General features: G+C 40.4%; 2 protein-coding genes and 1 long non-coding RNA gene across 3 annotated transcripts; 1 reads left to right on the top strand and 2 right to left on the bottom strand.

Moving 5' to 3' along the window:
- The first annotated feature begins 746 nt into the window (after nucleotides 1-746).
- Nucleotides 747-2717, top strand: LOC142956473 (uncharacterized). Its single transcript, XR_012956029.1, has 5 exons — nucleotides 747-909; nucleotides 1012-1121; nucleotides 1267-1392; nucleotides 1796-1922; nucleotides 2017-2717. It is a non-coding gene; the product is annotated as an uncharacterized LOC142956473 (long non-coding RNA).
- LOC142956470 (V-type proton ATPase subunit d 1-like) lies at nucleotides 2035-7012 on the bottom strand. The gene is made up of 8 exons (XM_076098079.1): nucleotides 6877-7012; nucleotides 6103-6274; nucleotides 5632-5810; nucleotides 3704-3783; nucleotides 3449-3526; nucleotides 3157-3333; nucleotides 2978-3055; nucleotides 2035-2661 (listed from the first exon to the last, which is right to left on the bottom strand). Exons 1-8 carry the CDS (start codon nucleotides 6995-6997, stop codon nucleotides 2485-2487), a joined length of 1062 nt encoding a protein of 353 aa, XP_075954194.1. The 5' UTR covers nucleotides 6998-7012; the 3' UTR covers nucleotides 2035-2484.
- Nucleotides 7013-9243: 2231 nt separating this feature from the next.
- On the bottom strand, nucleotides 9244-14782 carry asip2b (agouti signaling protein, nonagouti homolog (mouse) 2b). Its single transcript, XM_076098080.1, has 3 exons — nucleotides 14674-14782; nucleotides 9685-9758; nucleotides 9244-9451 (listed from the first exon to the last, which is right to left on the bottom strand). The coding sequence occupies exons 1-3, from the start codon at nucleotides 14780-14782 to the stop codon at nucleotides 9284-9286; spliced, it is 351 nt and encodes a 116-aa protein (XP_075954195.1). The 3' UTR covers nucleotides 9244-9283.
- Nucleotides 14783-19102: the final 4320 nt, after the last annotated feature.

Below are 19102 nucleotides of genomic sequence, written 5' to 3'. Positions count from 1 at the left end.
TCAAAGTTCTGCATTTGCTGTTAAATTAACAAATCAGAACAAAAGAGACGTAATAAAATGTTTCCAGTAAGATATTTAGAATCAAGTGTTCTTGGTTTTTACAGTGAGTGTTCAGTGGTTGCGTCAGTGCCGCTGCCACCGCTCCCCTGGTCCAGGGTTTCCGAGGCTGGACTGGTCGAGATCTTTCTGGAAGAGTGGCTCCTGAGACCCCTGCAGACCCTCGCTTTCATCAGGCCCACAGCTGAACTTTACCGCCTCAAAAGGAAGATCATGGACAGCCCCTTTATACGTATGACTAGTTTCTCAGCAATAAAAGCATGATGGAAATTTTACTGCAGGACGTAATTGAATTGCAATGCTGTCTCTCTTCTTCTGCTTCTCTCTATAAGACCAAGCTTTGTTGGTGGCAGATCAGTTTGTGGTGACATTTGACGGTCACCTGTATGAGCTCCCGGGCTCCTGCCCTCTGCTCCTCGCTCAAGACGTCAGCGCTGAGCCTTCATTCACGCTGCTGCGCAGCTCAGACTCGCATAGCTTCCTTCTGATAGGAATGAATAACAGCACCATCAACATTCAGCACAACGGACAGGTATGTGTAGACGTCGGGGACAAAACATGGCTGGGTGAACCGCAAAAACATTCATTTAGAGAGTGGGGCGATTTACAGCAGTGCAGAACAAAGAACAAAACTGCCGCTTCTTTCAACGTGTCTGAAAAATAAAGAAAAATGTTTGTCACAGGTGAAGGCCAACTGCAACAACGCTGTAACACGTGCATTTCACAGTGACAATGGATTGTCTGTCAGAAGAGGGTCAAACGTTGTGCAGGTGTCCAATCAGAATGGTGCGTCAGTGTCATGTGACCTGTCGCTTGAGGTGTGCAGCTTCACTCTCGATGGATGGTTGCATGGTAGGATTAAAACTAAAGATTTAACATGTGTTAGGAGAATAAACAAGTCCATGGTCATAGTTACTGATCCTCATTATTAGTAACATGTTTTTATCCACACAGGCAAGTCCACTGGTCTGCTGGGGACTAATGACAATGAAGCAGGGAATGATTTTCTTTTGCCTGATGGGTCTCAGGCTGAAAACATGGAGGGATTTTTGTACAGTTGGCAGGTAGGACATATGAGAGACTGGCAGTGTTTGTATATCAAATAAATACATAAGAAAATCTTGTGTCTGCACATTCCTGTTGGTAGAGCTTTATCGACATGAAAACAGTCAGTTCTCACATGCAGTGATCATTTTTCTGTGTCTTCAGATGAAACCGGATTGTATGAAACCGCAAGGTGTAACAGAGCACATTTCTAAAGCAGCCTCAAGCCCTGTGAGCTGTGACTTTCTGTTCTCCTCTCCTGCGTCTCCGCTGAGTTCCTGCTTTAGGGTGGTGAGTATTTATTTTAACGCATGTGCCAGACACTGTGAAAACATGCATCTTCCACAGTGCCCACTAAACAGCCCTGGCCTCTCCCAATTCTTAATGGATTTCATGGCCAAAATAAGAAATGAATCAGCTGGCCGTGATGATAAATGTCCATGTGCCAAAGTAAATGTTGACTCTGGACTTGTGAACTTCACTGATAGATTAGAAGAAGCAAAAGCTATGTCTGTAACGTATCAGTCCTGTCAAAGAGAAATAATGCTAAACAAATGTACATGTTTTTCAAATCTAATATAGGTTTGGAGAAAGGCAATATATTGGACTTGCTTGACATGTCCATGGCACCACAATCATAATCTGTTTTTGTTTGACTGATTAAGTTATTTTCACAACGTTCTTTTGTCATCAGGTGGATCCTGGTCGGTTCTTGTCTGTGTGTGAGTTGAGCTCCTCCAGAGCACCCTGTAGATTAGCATCTGCTTTTGTTCATCTCTGCCAGCAGAACTACATCCCTCTTGATGTCCCTGTTCGGTGCTGTAAGTTAGGCCATTATACAACTAAAGACGTGCATACTTTGATCTAATCGATGGTGCTCTACTGACAGGTGTTTTACATTTTGTTTTTTTTTAGTGAAAAAGTGACGGGAGGACGAGCTGATGAAGAGCAAAGATGGGTGATTCATGAACTCACCTGCCAAAGCTTAGCTGCTAAAACTGACAAATTAGACTTTTATACCACTGTTTTTGCTACATTACTTATATTTTGTATTACATTTTGTACACTATTGTATAGTTACACATTATTATACCTCATGAAATGCACACTTGTGTTCTTTTTACTCATGCAGATATTGTGCCAGTAATGTGAACGGGAACATACTAACTATAGCAAGTAGTTATTATTAATCACGAGGCTTCATTGTTGTATTTTCTGAGGTCTGTAATAACAACACAGAATATATTTGTGACTGACTTTAAAGCACCACCAGTATCTAATCCTCATGAACAAACTTGGATAATGAAGAGATCAACAAGTATGCTTTTGATGAAGTGCATTTATTACCTTGTTGTTTCACAACTCTATGTTAGATTTATGGTTTTATTGCTCAGTTCCCTGGAAGATGGGTATGTAGTTGTTTATCTTGGATTTCTGTCTCTGTGTGACACACTCAGCGATCCAGACAATGTTGCGAATCTCCTGCTCCTTCAGTTTGATGTAGGAGTAAAATACTCCGAAGTGGAACTGCTGCAGGAAAGCCAGTGTGTTCAGTTTCACCTGAGAAAAGATAAAGGGTAAAGGATGGACGTTGAAGCCGCTCAGAGAGACAGAAAGGCGGGTTAAGATAAAGTTAAGATATATAGTTTACACATGAATCAAGTTCAGAATGTGTTTGCTTTGTCTCTGGTTGACTTGTCAAAACATTTACTTTGCAAATTGTCATTTCGTCAGTAAAAATAATTTAAACAAACTGCCCATACATCAAAACTGAATTATATGTGAAATGGGTTGCTCGGTCCAAATATTTTTGCAACATCAAAAGTTCAACAGCTGAAAGCTACATCCTGATCAGATGGTATATTAGATATATTACCTCTTGTTCAAAGAATCTGTCTTCCAGAGTCTTAAATCCGGATCCTGGCTCAGGGTCATCAAAAATTATTTTATACGCCTGCAGAGAAGTTAAGGTCGAGGTCAACCACTTTAATGACTTAAGTTAACTGCAGAAGCAATATTCTTGTTAAGAGTTCACAGAAATGTGATCAGACTCACTGGGTAACAGTCAGCCACTTCTTTAACCTGCCCGTGGTCCTCTGCTCTGCCCAGCAGGCGCAGCCCTTCAGGGTAAAGGCTGCCACAAGATGGATACAACGCAATCCGGTCTGCTCTGCTAAGATCTGTCCCGAAGGAGTTCACTGTGATAATGAAGGCCCGCCTGTCTGCCTCAAACTGCAGCACACACATACAGTATATACATACAAAGCATTTTTGACAAACAAAAAAAAAAAATATATATATATATATATAGTATGTAAAACTTCAACAGTGGCTATTGTCACAGTACCTCCAGGACAGGACACATTATATCTTTTGTGGCTCCACCCATGTTCTTGCAGAAAGAGTGGAACGACTCTAAATATGCCTTTGAAGAAAATATATGATAATTTCATGGAGATGGCTTTAAGTGTCTGTAACATAAAACCCTGACTTCAACCAAAGAAGGTAAGAACAACATTATAAAACTCATGTTAGAATAGTAAACCCTGTAATCCAGAATTTATATGAACACACACACATTATCTAACACTTTTTAAGTCACCTTAAACAGTTTGTTTCTGAGGATCTCAGCTTCCATCTCATCCAGGTTGGACTCAGATACAGCATCCTGGAAAAACTGAGCTATGACAACAACACAATGGGCATCAGTTTCATTAGTCTGTTTTATATATCACTTTACATTTTTTTATCGAGCAGGACTTCAATTAAGATGATCAAAATAAAAACTCTGACTAACTGAAGGGCTGGACGGACCAGCGTTTAGAAATTGTGGTGTGAAAAGGAATTTAATCTGATGGAATAGTTGCGGTTTGGATTTGTTTTATGTTCCTTCAATGTTCCCTTAGCCCCATGTTCCCACACATGTATGTTCCCTTAGCCCTATGTTCCCTCAGATGTATGTTCCCTCAGATGTATGTTCCCCTAGCCCTATGTTCCCTCAGCGGTATGTTCCCTTAGCCTTATGCTCCCTCAGATGTATGTTCCCTTAGCCCTATCTTCCCTCAGATCTATGTTCCCTTAACCCTATATGTTCCCACAGATGTATGTTCCCCTAGCCCTATGTTCCCTCAGCGGTATGTTCCCTTAGCCTTATGCTCCCTCAGATGTATGTTCCCTTAGCCCTATATGTTCCCACAGATGTATGTTCCCCTAGCCCTATGTTCCCTCAGCGGTATGTTCCCTTAGCCTTATGCTCCCTCAGATGTATGTTCCCTTAGCCCTATGTTCCCTCATATGTATGTTCCCTTAACCCTATATGTTCCCACAGATGTATGTTCCCCTAGCCCTATGTTCCCTCAGCGGTATGTTCCCTTAGCCTTATGTTCCCTCAGATGTATGTTCCCTTAACCCTATATGTTCCCACAGATGTATGTTCCCCTAGCCCTATGTTCCCTCAGCGGTATGTTCCCTTAGCCTTATGATCCCTCAGATGTATGTTCCCTTAGCCTTATGCTCCCTCAGATGTATGTTCCCTTAGCCCTATGTTCCCTCAGATGTATGTTCCCTTAACCCTATATGTTCCCACAGATGTATGTTCCCCTAGCCCTATGTTCCCTCAGCGGTATGTTCCCTTAGCCTTATGCTCCCTCAGATGTATGTTCCCTTAGCCCTATGTTCCCTCATATGTATGTTCCCTTAACCCTATATGTTCCCACAGATGTATGTTCCCCTAGCCCTATGTTCCCTCAGCGGTATGTTCCCTTAGCCTTATGTTCCCTCAGATGTATGTTCCCTTAACCCTATATGTTCCCACAGATGTATGTTCCCCTAGCCCTATGTTCCCTCAGCAGTATGTTCCCTTAGCCTTATGATCCCTCAGATGTATGTTCCCTTAGCCTTATGCTCCCTCAGATGTATGTTCCCTTAGCCCTATGTTCCCTCAGATGTATGTTCCCTTAACCCTATATGTTCCCACAGATGTATGTTCCCTTAGCCCTATGTTCCCTCAGCACTATGTTCCCTTAGCCCTATGATCCCTCAGCAGTATGTTCCCTTAGCCCTATGTTCCGTCAGCAGTATGTTCCCTTAGCCTTATGCTCCCTCAGATGTATGTTCCCTTAGCCCTATGTTCCCTCAGCGGTATGTTCCCTTAGCCTCGTGTTCCTCATCCTTATGTTTCCTCAACCCTAAATTCTCTCTGCCATACGTATTCATAAAATAATTCACTGCCACCTAACGGTGTGAAGAAGCCCTTCAGTCAAAATATATGATAATGATTCTAATGTTCGAGTTAGTTAAGTTGACTAAACATGAGCTATTTTTTCATCCGTCTTTTTTTCCGCTTCCATACTTCAAAGACTTTTCAGAGATGTTTCCTCCCCACCATAAAATAAAATCCACTCTCACTGTAAACTGGTTATGGTTAATTATGTTTAGTGACTTGCAACAACTCTGTGACTGGCATTAGTCCTGTTCATACTAAAGTTTACAGTCTTTGGAAGTTCAACACAGGTTGTTTGATGAACATACCTAGTGGCGTGTCCACCAGGATGGCCGAGTAGAGCTCAGTCGGTGTACGAGCGATGCCCACTGCTGCCATTTGGTCAAAAGCTCCCAGTGGGTGACACCGCGGAAGGAGCTCTGCCACATCTCTCTGTTTCAGGGCCCCAGTGATCAGCATCACCACATTGTCAATCATGTAGCTGTAGCTATGGCAGAGAGCAGGGTAAATGTAAGTCCCTTTATTTTTCTGCATGGCATTTTATATTTAGCCATAAACATGCCTTTGTTTTTAGAAACTGGTAGCAGATGCAGTAAGTTTAGTGAAATGAGCTTTCTTTGAATGTGACGGACATTATAATGGAGGAAAGAAATGCATATGTACATAATCCACAGTTTTCTTTTAGCGATAATCAAGAAAAATGGATAGATAACTACAGGAAACAAATAAGTATGTCATGTGACCTTTGTGTAATTTATAACTTAACACATGAAACGTACGTTATATAGTCAAGGAAGGTTGATAGTGGAGGCAGGGCATTGGAGCGAAGGCAGCTGAATTCAGTCACCAGGTTTTCTCTTAACTTGCTGTCCACCAGAGACACCGTCAGGTCCTCTTCAGACGATGACAGCATCTTACCGTAGTCTGTGCACTGCAGATGCAGCTTCATGTCTGAGAAGGGGAGAGGAAAGACATTGCATCAAGGTTCTGTACTCGACCCCCCTTTTTACTCATCATCTCTGTTTTTCCACAGCAGCTTCCTATTAGGTTGCAGGAACAAAACAAAAAAACAGCTGAATAGCTGAATACAGTATGTAATTCCCACATAGCTCTTTCTGACTTTTGACCAACTTGTTAAACACATTACAGCTGGTAAAAACAAACAAACCACATATGTATGGATTATATACACAAACACAGATGGTGTTAATTGCAATTATGCAGTCTTTCCAAGAACCACTTGGTCCAGTTTGGACAAACTAACAGAGTGGGAGAGTAAACATTCCTGAAGAAATATATAGTGCAGAACTTATCACAAACATCTCATTTGTCTTCATCCACACTGACTTGCATTGTATCTGTCTCCCACAAAGGAATGTCTTGTTCCATGGTAAGCAAATTCAGATTATCTCCTTTGAAAATGGGATCAAAGTTAAGTAAGATGAGCCCCCGTCAACTCCACACAAACCTTTTTAAAAGATACATTTCTCAGAAAGCTAAATTCCCAAATTTAAAATGTGTCATAAAATGGCAGTGTGATACAATATTCTTACCCTCAAGTGTGTCACACTGAGCCAGATTGTGATAGTCGGAGCGAGTCAGGATTCCGGACTTCAGTCCTCGAACCAGACCCTCCAGATAGCCATGATCCACGTTGAAACTGAGCTCTGCCATGATGCCAAGTGAGCTATCAACCAGCCTGGGTGCATTTAAAGTGATATTTCTCTGCCCAAATGGGTCTATCTTTGTTTGTTTTTTTACACTGACTTCTGCATTATCCCTCTCTGACTAACATTCATGCGGTTATTTTCCCTTCCTCTTTGACACCAAGAAATTCCATAGCTGCCCTAAAAGTGTCCAGTTCCTTCTCTCAACTACTTTTAATATAGATACCCAGGTTAATAATGTTTTTGTGTGTACTCTACTCTATACCCAGTCGGAGAAATATCTCTTTTTTTAAAACAGTTTGAGTTTATAAATCATAAGCCATGATGTTCTTTGGCCCGACATCATGCAGGGGTAAAAGGAATGAAGCGAACTCATCTGTTTTATAACAGGCGGTAGATGAAAAATGACCTTAAATGCTCTTCCATAGTCAAATGCTCCCCATATTTATGGCCAATAAATCTCAGTTCACACATTTTTGCATGTGTGAGAATGGATCTGTTCATAATCAGGCAGAAGAACACAGATCATGTGGTTTGTGAAGATGGCATTTTTGAAATTTATCACGTTCCCTGCACACATTTATGTTGGACATAATCGCTGACCTTTCCTCGTGTCCTCTTGTCTATGTACATGACTATTTTTGATTCAAGCTTTGATTGTGACATAATCAGACACAGTACATGTATTCAGCTCAGTGAATTTATTTGGGTCCCTTCATCATGGATTACTGTAATGTTAATATGGCTCTTTTCATCAAAACTTCACTTGTCTTAAAAAAGCACTCACAAGGCGCTGGTTGCTTCCTGAGCCCCCCACGATACAGGAGTGGATAGATATAGTAAACAACATCTATGTTATGGAAAGGATCACTTTTTCCCTTCGCCTTCAGAGAAACAGGTTTATTCAACTCTGGGACAAGTGGGTGAGATACGTAAAACCATTACAAACAGATTTTGTGGAATAGTGAATGAATGACCCTGTAATGATTGATTTAGCTTAGCAAGCATCATCGACCTCTATCACATTCTCTCTCAAGTCCCCCTGTCTGATGTTTTTTTTTTTTTTTTTTTTTTTGTTTATGTGTACACTCTCCCAAATTGTACAAAGTTACCTAACTTTGAAAAACTGTGGACACCATATATGCTGGTGCGAACGTAAACTTGATAACCTAAACTACTGTCCAAAAATAATTAAAAAAATAAATGATGAAAAAAAAAAAAACTTTGCTTGTCTTATTGGATTTTATTGGTCATGGCTTTTTAGGACTTTCTGAAAATATGATGATCTCTAGTGTGCATTATCTTGAAGCTTTACACATAGTTGTCCTGGAAGAGAACACACATCGGCTTTAGTCCCTGTTTTTCCACAAGACAGCGGCCAGCAAACATTTTATATAACTTCTTCTTTTTGTTGCTTTGTTTCGATGATTTCGCTCATATTTCCTAAACTAAACATGGTTTCCTCCCATAAATCCACATATAAGTGACATGTAATTCTACATTTATGTATGTATGCATTTTAGGACATTTCCACTCAAAAAACAACTAAGTAAAAGTACAAAGCACAAGGATAATATAGGTTTATGATGTATTTATTTAATAGCATAAACATAAACTAAGTTTAACTCATAAATCCGCATTGGGAATAATGAGCAATTCCACATTTTGGGATCTCGATGCATCTGTTCTCCAAGGAATATTTTACATAGGAACAGAAAAGTCAGTTTCTGACTCAAAACATATGACTTTGCTTTATTTTTCCACATCTAGTCTGTAAGGCACCAACTTAAAAAAAAGAAGAGAATGTATGTCCTAATGCTAATCTGGTTATTATGGGTCCCCACATGTTTATCATGGCTTGAGAGCAAAAGTGATAAAAACATTGAAAAGCAGCAATAGTGCGAGAAATACAAAAGGCACTATACGTAGTTTACATGTGTTTGTCTACATACATGAAAAAGCATATGTCACTCATCCTTTGCTTCACCTACTGTACATACTGTATGTTGGGTATTTGGATATTCTGTATATACTTATGTGAATATTTTCATCTTTATCACTTAGAAGACTGAAGACAAAAAAAACACAGGATTCATTATTTCATTCTCTTCTCTCCTTTCATCCTTCAAGTGTTGAAGCCACAGACAATACAAATAACTTATTTTTTTCCTGATTTCCCAAACGTCTTAGTATAAATATTATCTGAACTGTGCATTTCTTTGTTTATATATGCCTGTCACTGTATAATGGAGGTGCTGGGTTGTATCTGTGCATGTGCGCGTTTGTGCTTCATCTACGTCTTCCTTAAGCACAGGGGGTTCATCCTCCAGCAGTGACAGATGGTGTTGAAGAGTCGACAGCGGCAGGAAGCGCAGGGGTCACAGCACGGGGTATGGGTGGAGCAGCTCTCCATCAAGTGGCCACAGCGACGGGCAGGGGTCATGACGTTTGACTTGTTTTTCTGAAACAAAAAAAAAAAGGAAAAGAAATCCCTCTGGACCCTATGGATTAAAACTCACCAATTCAGATATATTCACACAGAAAGGCAAACTTACACTGCCAGCTTCCCGAGAAATTGAGCCACACTCTTGTCATTTTAAGCATTCATAAGCATGCCTCACTGATACGTTTGTGAACACATGGTGGCCTTATTGAGATAAAAAGGCAGTTAAAGAGGAAAAAAAGAAAGCTTACAGGAGTGTGACTTTCCTGTGGTGGAGAAATCTTTCGTCTCGCAAACAGTCGTCTGGTCTTCGCTTGGCTCCAATCTACAGTTGGAAATAACAGAAGAATCAATGGTTAAAAACAATCCACATACATCCATTATTATACAGATTTTTTACTTTTTCTACTTTTTTCCAGTGGGTGTCAATTCAGTTTTGAAGAAAAACAAAAACGTCACCATACCCTCTTGAGAAAGATATTCTGGTCACACATAAAAAAAAAATAAAAAAAGAAGCTTCATGTTTATCCTCCTCCTTTTGTTTGTCAAGACAACACTTAGCCTCAAAAGAGAAGTTAACATGCATACAATATTGTACGAATATGTATCCCAGATGGGTGGTTATGGTCTGCCCTGGGGTCGTCTTACAGTCGGATGTCCCTAGCTACTGTGAAGGTGCACTAATTGTACTCTGAGCTTCTATTGGATGTCCAAACTCCTCGTTGTCCTCTGGGAATCTGCATCTTAATGTGGTGAACGGGTTTATGTGTCCCTAGGAGCTGTATTGTCGGGTTCAGTAAGCCTCTTTTTTGGCCTTGGAAGATCCTATGCCCAAGGCAAAAAAAGAGCAATTCGAGAACCCGTATGACTCGACCACAAATTGAAAGATAACCCTGACAGGACATAAGCAAACCGGGATCCCCTCCTGGAGCCAGTGGTGGTGGCCTGGCAAGCATCCATGGGATAAGGTTGAGTTGCCACCATATGGACTCACCACCCACAGGGAGCGGGCTTAAGGTTCAGTGCATTGTCGGAGAACTTGGCGCTCTGACACCAATTTTAATAAACTGAAATTTATTTACTGTGAGTAATTTATTGCTAAAGTAGATCCATATTTTCCTCTAAACAAGCCAAGAAAGAAGCCTCACTGACAGCCGCGCAATTTGGGCGTCCGTTCATTTCCTTCAGAGACAAGTGATCACTCTGTCATCAGGTGTCATAAGGCCTCATCTGGACGAGAGCAACGAGAGATTCTGCTTTCCTGGCTTCTTTCTTTGGTCCACGGCCATCCTGATGTAAGCGTTTTCAACTCTTAATCAAATAAGGTTGTACAAAACATATCCTGCCTCTCTGTGTCATTTGTCAGCCAGTTGGCAGGAGGATGTATTATTGATCATCATCTCTTCCCTCACACGCTTGCCTGATAACAGTGAGAATCAGATGGAAACGGTTTTGGCTCACATAGAAGAGCTGAAGTGAAATCCATTTTAAATGTGTTGAAAGACCGTTTTTTGAGATAATGATTTATGGTAATATCTGAACAACTGCTACTAGAATATCACAATAACAGGCAGGTGAATTTCCATGAAACGTTGTGAAGACGTTTATGGTCCCCAGAGGATGAATACTAATGACACCCTAAGTTTCCCTCTACGCCACCAGCAGGTTAACATTTGTATTTTTGTGTGAAATGTCTGAACTCTGGTAAAGGTATCCATGTTGCCAAAAGTATAAGTTGTCATTACTTTGATGATCCTGACTTTTCATCGCCTGATGAAAAGGTCAAAATTATAATACGTCCAACATTTTGGTACAAGACTAACAACCATAGACTGTGTAAAATATAGCGTAGTCTCCGTGACGTCACCCATGGGTTTCTGAGGAGCCTTCTGAAGCTCAAAGTGGGTGGCCGTGGCCCCAGCCATCCAGACAGTGACGACACACTGACTCTCAAGATGAGCAAAAAGGTGGATCACCGGTGGAGCTGAGTCGGGCCCATGGTGAAGCAGCAGAGCAAACAGTTAGCAGCCAGCAACCCGAAACGTCACCCACCTGTCACTCAAAACGGCCACACCCTCAGTTATGCTTAACTTCAAGCCTTGATATGATTTTAACGGGTGAGTTGTGTAAAAATCCACCCGTAAAGTTGTCATGAACGGGGAAATTAGCCATAGAAACCAAAGACGATTTGTGTACCAGGCTGTAGAAATGTTTATTTCTGCTGTAAAACATTTTCACATGGGGCTCTAAGTGGTCCCTGTTTTTACATCATTTTTACTGAATCGTCAGATCCAGATTTATTGGCCTGATAAGTAACAACATCTGAATGCGATTAGTAGACAGTGAGACAATAGTACAAAAGGATGCAATAATAAATATGGAATGATTAACAAGTTGCTTTACATGAGGTAGTTGGATTTGGCACTACAGTGTATACAGCGTGCTTATATTCATATTGACAGTGATGATATTTACATGTTGAAGAAAAACAGTGTGTAACTACAGAAATATATAATTTACAGGTACATTAAAGTACAGTGGATGTTACAGGGTTACAGACAGTGTATGACAGATGTTTGTGTCTGGTTGTTTTGGTGTCTAGTGTTCCGTAGCAGCTGAAACATTTTGTGCCCGGTGCGTGAAGAGTCTGCAGTGATGTTTCCTGCCAGTTTCCTGACTCTGAAGTTCTGAATGGAGGGCATACTGGCACCAATGATTTTCACTGCAGTCCTGGCAGTCCAGAAATGGATCTGAGGCAGGATGAAGTTCTTAAACTGGTGCAGGAGGTGCATCCTCTGCTGGGCCTTTCTCCTGATGTTTCTATGTAGAAAGTCAAGGTTGGCCGTTGTGTTCTGCAAACTTCACTAGGACGGTTGCAGGACACCATCCACTGACCTGTTCACCTGGTAACTGCCGGGGGTCCAGCATGGGTCCTGTGATGTCCTTCAGGTGGGTAAACAACAGTGTTTCATGATCACAAACATCAGGGCAATGGGCCTGCAGTCATTTAATGCTGTGATGGAGGGTTTTTCTTGAGGACCAGGACGTTTGTGAAGTCTTTAAAGCAGAAGGGAACTCCAGTGATCTGTTGGTCTGTATGAAAATGGGGGCCATCTGGTCAGCACAGACTTACAGACAGGAGGTGGACATACGTCTGGGCCTGGTGCCCCTCTGATTATCTGTCTCTAAGGTGTCTGGAGGTGAAGGCAGCTCCAAACGTTGGAAATGGATCATGACAATCAATGGTTCTTTTTTTGTACATCTTAACAGTAACTAACCGCACTGAGAACAGTATGTACAATAAGTACAGTGTGTTTCTTTTTCTCTCCTGAATCAATCCGCCATGCCAGATCATCTGCACAGATTAGCATAATATATTAGAATATTTGAATTTGAAGCATTATCAGCTAAAATAAATAGTAGATAAGACTGTCAGTGTTCCAAAATATATAAAAATGATTTGGCTTTACGCCTCCTCTCTGCTGGCCATTCTTTGGATCATCACGAAAACAAGCTTCATCAAAGTCAAACTACTCACCTCAGACACTGGCATCTTAAATTCTTTGTACGTATTGTTCATAAACTAATGCTATGCAAGTTCACAAAGGCAACAAATCATAAACCCTTCTTGGCTCAGACATCTTTCTCTCTGCCCCATGACTGACGGCTGCTGCTCCTTGCCGTCCCAGCCTTTATATAGTATTTGGCCAGATGTTTAGACTTCATCCGTTGTTTTGAAGAAAATACCCTCAGCTCGGTGGTGTCTCATGCCTCTCTTCCTGCTGATGCTGATCCACGTGCATATCTTCCTTTTTTTAGATATCTCCATTTGACTTCTTAAAATACAGCATATTCTGGGAAACTAACATCTGTCTTCTTCACAAATTGTAATGAAACATTAGATTTTCACTACACAATATTATTGCGACATCTATATAAAATTGTAAAAGAACTTTAATGTTATCAGTCATATTTTGTCTCTTTTATAGCAAATTAATTACACTCATAATATGAGTGTAGGGTGGTAAAGTGTAAAACAGGTGTTGGAGATCAAACACACAGCTGAGAGAGAGTGAATACTGGACCCACATTCACCAGGTGGCCAGAGAAACACTTATACGACGTTGAAGTTCTGCATCTACTGTGTATCAACCATTTGAAAACACTTTTGCTACATTAGCTATAGCGTTATGTTACTTTAAAAAGGAACAAGTCCTGATCCAACTGTAAACAAACAGTTTACCCGTAGCACAGCATTTCCAATCTCAGGACTGCACATAATCATCAAACTAATTGACAGGTGTTTTCAGTGTACAAATGAACAGAAGGCAATTACAAAATATAAGTTTTAGAAGTTTCTGTGGCTGTTGAAGGTTTGGCATTAAAGTTTGCAATAAAGTGGGTTTATTACACAGGAATATGTATGTGTGTTTTTTTACTTTTAAGTCAAACTCCTGGTAAAAATGATGGATTGGGGCTTTAAGTGTGAAAGACTGCACATTTCATGCTCATACTGTATTAAAACTACTCCCTCACTAAAGAAAACAAGCTGAATCAAACCAAAATGAAACCATGCTTTAGTCAAATTAAAGCTGTCACAAAGAATCAGAATACTGATGATCGGTCAGTCCAATGATTTGCTTTCAAACTTTTTTGCTTCAAAAAAGTATAAAAACATTGGTTTATTATAACAATATGCAGGATTATATAATAAAATATTCATGAATTATTCATGAATTAAATAATGTATACAGCCAGCAATAAAAGCTGGAAAGATTTCCAAAAGATTTCAACATATCTAAGTTATTGGGTGTTGATAACTTTGACAAAAAATAATCGGACTCATATGTTTGCATTAGTGAGGAATTTAAACTTCATTACAAAGCCTCCTCTGAACAGATTAATTGTGATAATTGTATTCGTTATTTCTTACGAAATTATATTTTTAAATAGAAATTTAACCATGAGCAATAACTAACCTCCGACTCTTCTTAATTATTTGGCCTATTTGATGTTATTACTGATTACTTTGCAAAACAAGTGTTTGTAATGTATGCATTTTAAAAGGGCACCCATACAGTCGCATGTATTAATTTAACTAGTCGTTATGCTCCTTTATATTACGAGCTGCATGCACGGTGCAGCATTTTAACGCCCGTTTAGCGACTCACGGCGCTAAATAAAGCGAATCAAATCAGTTTGAATGATTCACATGATTAAAAACAAGGTGCAATACTCACCTGCGTTATTCTCACTCTTCTTCACATCTTGCTTCATGTCCTCTGCCCAGGACAGCGGGAACGCAAGTAGGAGAAAGCACAACAAGTGTCTGCCGGCTACCTTCCTCATGATGATGATGATGAGTCCTAAAAATCTGTCTCACGTTAATTGAATAAATCCAAGACTACCAGGCGCAACAGGGGGAATAATCTGTGTTTGTACTTCTTCTACTTTAAAGCCTCTCTGTGAGGAGGTACCTCTCCCTATGACGTATGGGTGGGTGACGAACGACAAAGACCGAAACGCGTCACCTCACGTGACGGGCTCGACGCACGACAAGAGATGAATTGCCCTGGCAACAGACATTAGATGGGGCAAACGTTATAACGTAGGGATTTAGTGATTTTGGGGCACGGGGCAAACTGACCCATCAGTGCTTTATATTCTCAGATGTTCACTGACTGAGAACCCTTTGGTGGTAAGAAGTACTCACATCCTTTACTTGAGTAAAAGTATTCTACCAACACCACACCGTGAACAAAAGCCTGCAAGTAAAAGTCCTGCATCTAAAACCTCACTTAACCTTACTTTGAAGTATGTCAGTATTATCAGCAAAATGTATAAATATGTAAAACTATAAGTAGTCATTGTGCAGTAAAATGTTCCAAGTCAGTGTTTAACTATATTATATGTTGGAATAATATCACTGCTGCATTGTTAGATTTACTGATATAGATGTTTACGGTTGTGCTAATTTCAACTCCAGTTCATACTGATTTAAATCTAAAGCAATGCATCATATTCTATAATATCATATTGTAGTGAAGGCCCACATTTCCCAACATACCTAGTACTAATATTCATATAATGGATATTAGTACATATGATGGATATTAGGGCTGACATAGCTGAGAGACTCCTCCCTCCTCTAATTTCATGCCGCACACCACACTGTTAGCAGTGGGATTCTTCTGGAGTCAGCATGTACAAGTTGGACATTACGCAAAAGATCAGCACAGACTTACCTCTCAACGGCCAGTGAAGACCTACCATACAGTGACCACAGCAGGTCACGATGGCAGCACAGTAAAATGGTTGGAGCACTGAGGAGGCGGCTTCCCGCGTGGCCCTCGAAGGCAAGGCGCTCCAGATTTTACTGGACCTTATGCCGGCCCAGCAGCGAGACTGCGTGACCCTGACAGGGACACCGGAGCGACCCTTTGGTCAACAGGCCTCGACAGACGCCGAGCGGGATGCCGATCCTGCCAAGGTGGAGGAAGAGAGTCGCCAGCCCCCTTCATCGTCTCACTGGCGACGATCAGAAATTCAACTTAGACGACAAACACCTTGTTTTGGGCCCTGTGGGCTTTGAGACTGACTTAGCGCTACAGTTCAAAAACCTGTAAAGTAAAATAATGAGTTCATTTTTAAATAAAGATGGCAGAATAAGGCCCACAGTGAAATGATCCTGAATGATCCTTTAAAGGCCCTGCACACGCACATAGGTGTTTTCACTTGTTCAGGTTGATTAGACTTCTGCTCATGTTATAGTTGGGTGGAGCTATGCTGGATTCACTCAAATCAATATATTAGGTCTAATCAGGAAAAATAAGTGAATACACCTGTTTGGGTGGACATGGATGGATTGGGTCTTTAAAGCAGATTCAGTATTGCCTTCTTTGTTATGGACGTGTACTTGCTTTTACACTATATGTCATTCACCCATTTATACAGCATGTGTAGGCACAGCAACGGGAGCAATTTGGGATTAAGTGTCTTGCCCAAGGACACATCGACATGGACTAGTGGAGCCAGAGATCTAACCGCCGATTCTCTGAATGAAGGACGACTCGCTCTATCACTGAATGGAAAAACATTTTGACATGTGACAGTGAGAAAAGCACAGATGTAAATATTACAAAAAGCTTGCATGTAGCAGCTTCATTTTCAGTGTCCTGGTATTGCAAAGTCCATGCTGGCTCACGGTGACACTGTGCTGGATCTAAATTGAACGGAGCCATTCTTAATGTTAGTAACACTTTGTAAAAATGACTGCTGTGAAACAGACCTGTTATCAGGCTGGTCTATTTCCAGATTGACAAAAGTCAACCCTTTATTAGACTTAATTTGATACTGAACTAGAAAGGTGTACTCAGTAGAGTGCAGATCTCCACTGCTGTGTAATGACATGTGCAACCAATGGGTTGTAAAGCATCGTACAACACACTTCATTCACATTTTCAAAAAGCGACAATGTCTGCAAGCAATTGGCTCGGTTATCTGATAGCCAAACACACCACAAACTCTATATCAACTCTAGCGGCCCCTGCAGGCTGGGGTCTGGTTAAGCGCAGTGACTGAGGAGTCAGCGAGCAGTCGATGGCTGTGTGAAACAGGCAATAAAAGGTGTTTTCAGAAAGTGTGAGTTACTGCAACCAAGAGAGGTCCTTGAGCATGCAGCCATAAGTGGCCCCCCAAAATATAATGCAGTTTGCTGCAGCAGAATGCAACATTAGACACAGAGTTGCACACTCACTCACGGACGCCTGCACCCACGTAACTGATTGCATGATCAGAGATAATAATGAAAAAAATACTGACCCTATTATTTTATGTGTATTTGTCTTGCGTTTCGTTTCTATGAACAATTTTAGCTTCCTTTCTAAAGCAGTACTTTTGATAATACTGGACTCAAAGGAGAACGTGTCATGACATAAGAAAAAAGTGCCTTGTATTTGTTTCCTGTTGTTATCAACATAAAAATCATTGGGAAATACATGACCCATTAGAGTCAATGTAGTTAGAATAGTATAGAGTTCTATTATAAGTTTTGTTTTTTTGTAACCCCACACAGTTGACAGTGTTCAACACTAAACTATTCCCCCTTAGGTACAGCTTTGGAACACATACAGCAAACCATCGTTCTGTGGGCACATGATTCTATTTGTTTCAAAGCTCCTCATTGGAGGATAAATTACCGCCACAGCAGGATAGAACGATCCGATGGACACATATAAATAAATAAAGTAATCTGACTCCTGTGCAGTTTTTGTTGGACCTGTACTTTATTTACCTTACTTTATCATTTCTCACTGATGTTGATGAAACTGGAGGTCAGGTTCAGGTTTACAAAATCCACAGTTAAGCTATTGTTTGTCTTACTCTGCAAAAGTTATTTCAAGGAATTTGAGGCGTCTCGTTAACTCCAAAATGCAAATCAGGTGATGGGGTGGATAAAATACTTGGTATTTTTATTGGATACTTACATACATAAATACATAGATACATAAATAGCAGGCACATGGTTTTATATCCTCTTCTTATGTAATCCAACCCTCATCACATTAAGAGAGTGTTTGAAGACCTAAATGAAAGGTCTATAATAGCTTAATGCTCCCTTTGAAAATAAGAGAAAACTAAATCTGATTTATGTTTACAGTCTGAACAATTATGATCCCGAATCTTATTTAACTTCTTCTGATCACCCTGGTGAGTCTTTCACATCTGGCAATTTTATGCAAACCTTTGAAAAGTGTAGAGACAATAACTTACTTTAATGCTAGAATCTTTATTTGATGGACTTTTGGAGACTTAACTATCCAGCTGTCATAGTCTTGCATTGTGTAGTTTTACTTTCTGAAAATGAAAAACTCTTTAGTCACGTACGTATGATCATTCTGCAGGATGTTGGATTTACGGTGATTCACAAACATTCCCAGGTATCCATTGGGAATTCAAAACGCTTTATTACTCCACATAAATCAACTGCCAGGACAGGTTTCAGGACTTCACTTCGGGACATTCACTTTGAAGATTTATGCAAATGTTAGTAGACAATTCTGACTGGTTAATGTTCTGTATACTGACAAACCCTTCAATTTGCTGTTGAATCTTGTTAAAAGCCACTTAAGATCAATGTTTCAGAGCAAAGACAACCGCTAATAAAATCAATCTAATTGCAAGTCATATGGACGGAGTAGTGGAACTGAAGGAAGATAAGATTAGTGGTGCAATATTAGAAACACAAACAGTACAAGGTCATTACTGTCGACCCACTATAAATCCACAATGATGTGGCACCAACAAAGATGTGGCACCAACAAAGTTCTAGATAAATGTGAGATTCTGGAAAATGCCAAAATATAAAAAATATGTATCATTTTTGGCTTACCATCATAAACAGTGCCCCCCCCCCCAGTGTATAGGCTGGTTTCACAAAGAAACACTGTGACTATGGAATAGCTATTTGACTTCCATTAGACGTCTAAATCCATCTGTTGCACAAAGCTGTCCAGTTCTTTATTATTTTCGGACTAATATTCAATGACTTCTGGGTAAATCAAGACTTGTTTCAAATTAAGAAACATGGCTGCTCAGCTCTGTTCATTCCAGCAGATAATGTTTCTTTGTTCAGCAATGAGTGTCACAATACAACATTGCATTTAAATC

This window comes from Anarhichas minor, unplaced genomic scaffold (genome assembly GCF_050575085.1).
Source record: "Anarhichas minor isolate MPS153535 unplaced genomic scaffold, ASM5057508v1 ptg000024l, whole genome shotgun sequence".
In the NCBI taxonomy this organism is placed as follows: Eukaryota; Metazoa; Chordata; class Actinopteri; order Perciformes; family Anarhichadidae; genus Anarhichas; species Anarhichas minor.
This window is presented reverse-complemented; position numbering and strand designations above follow the sequence as displayed.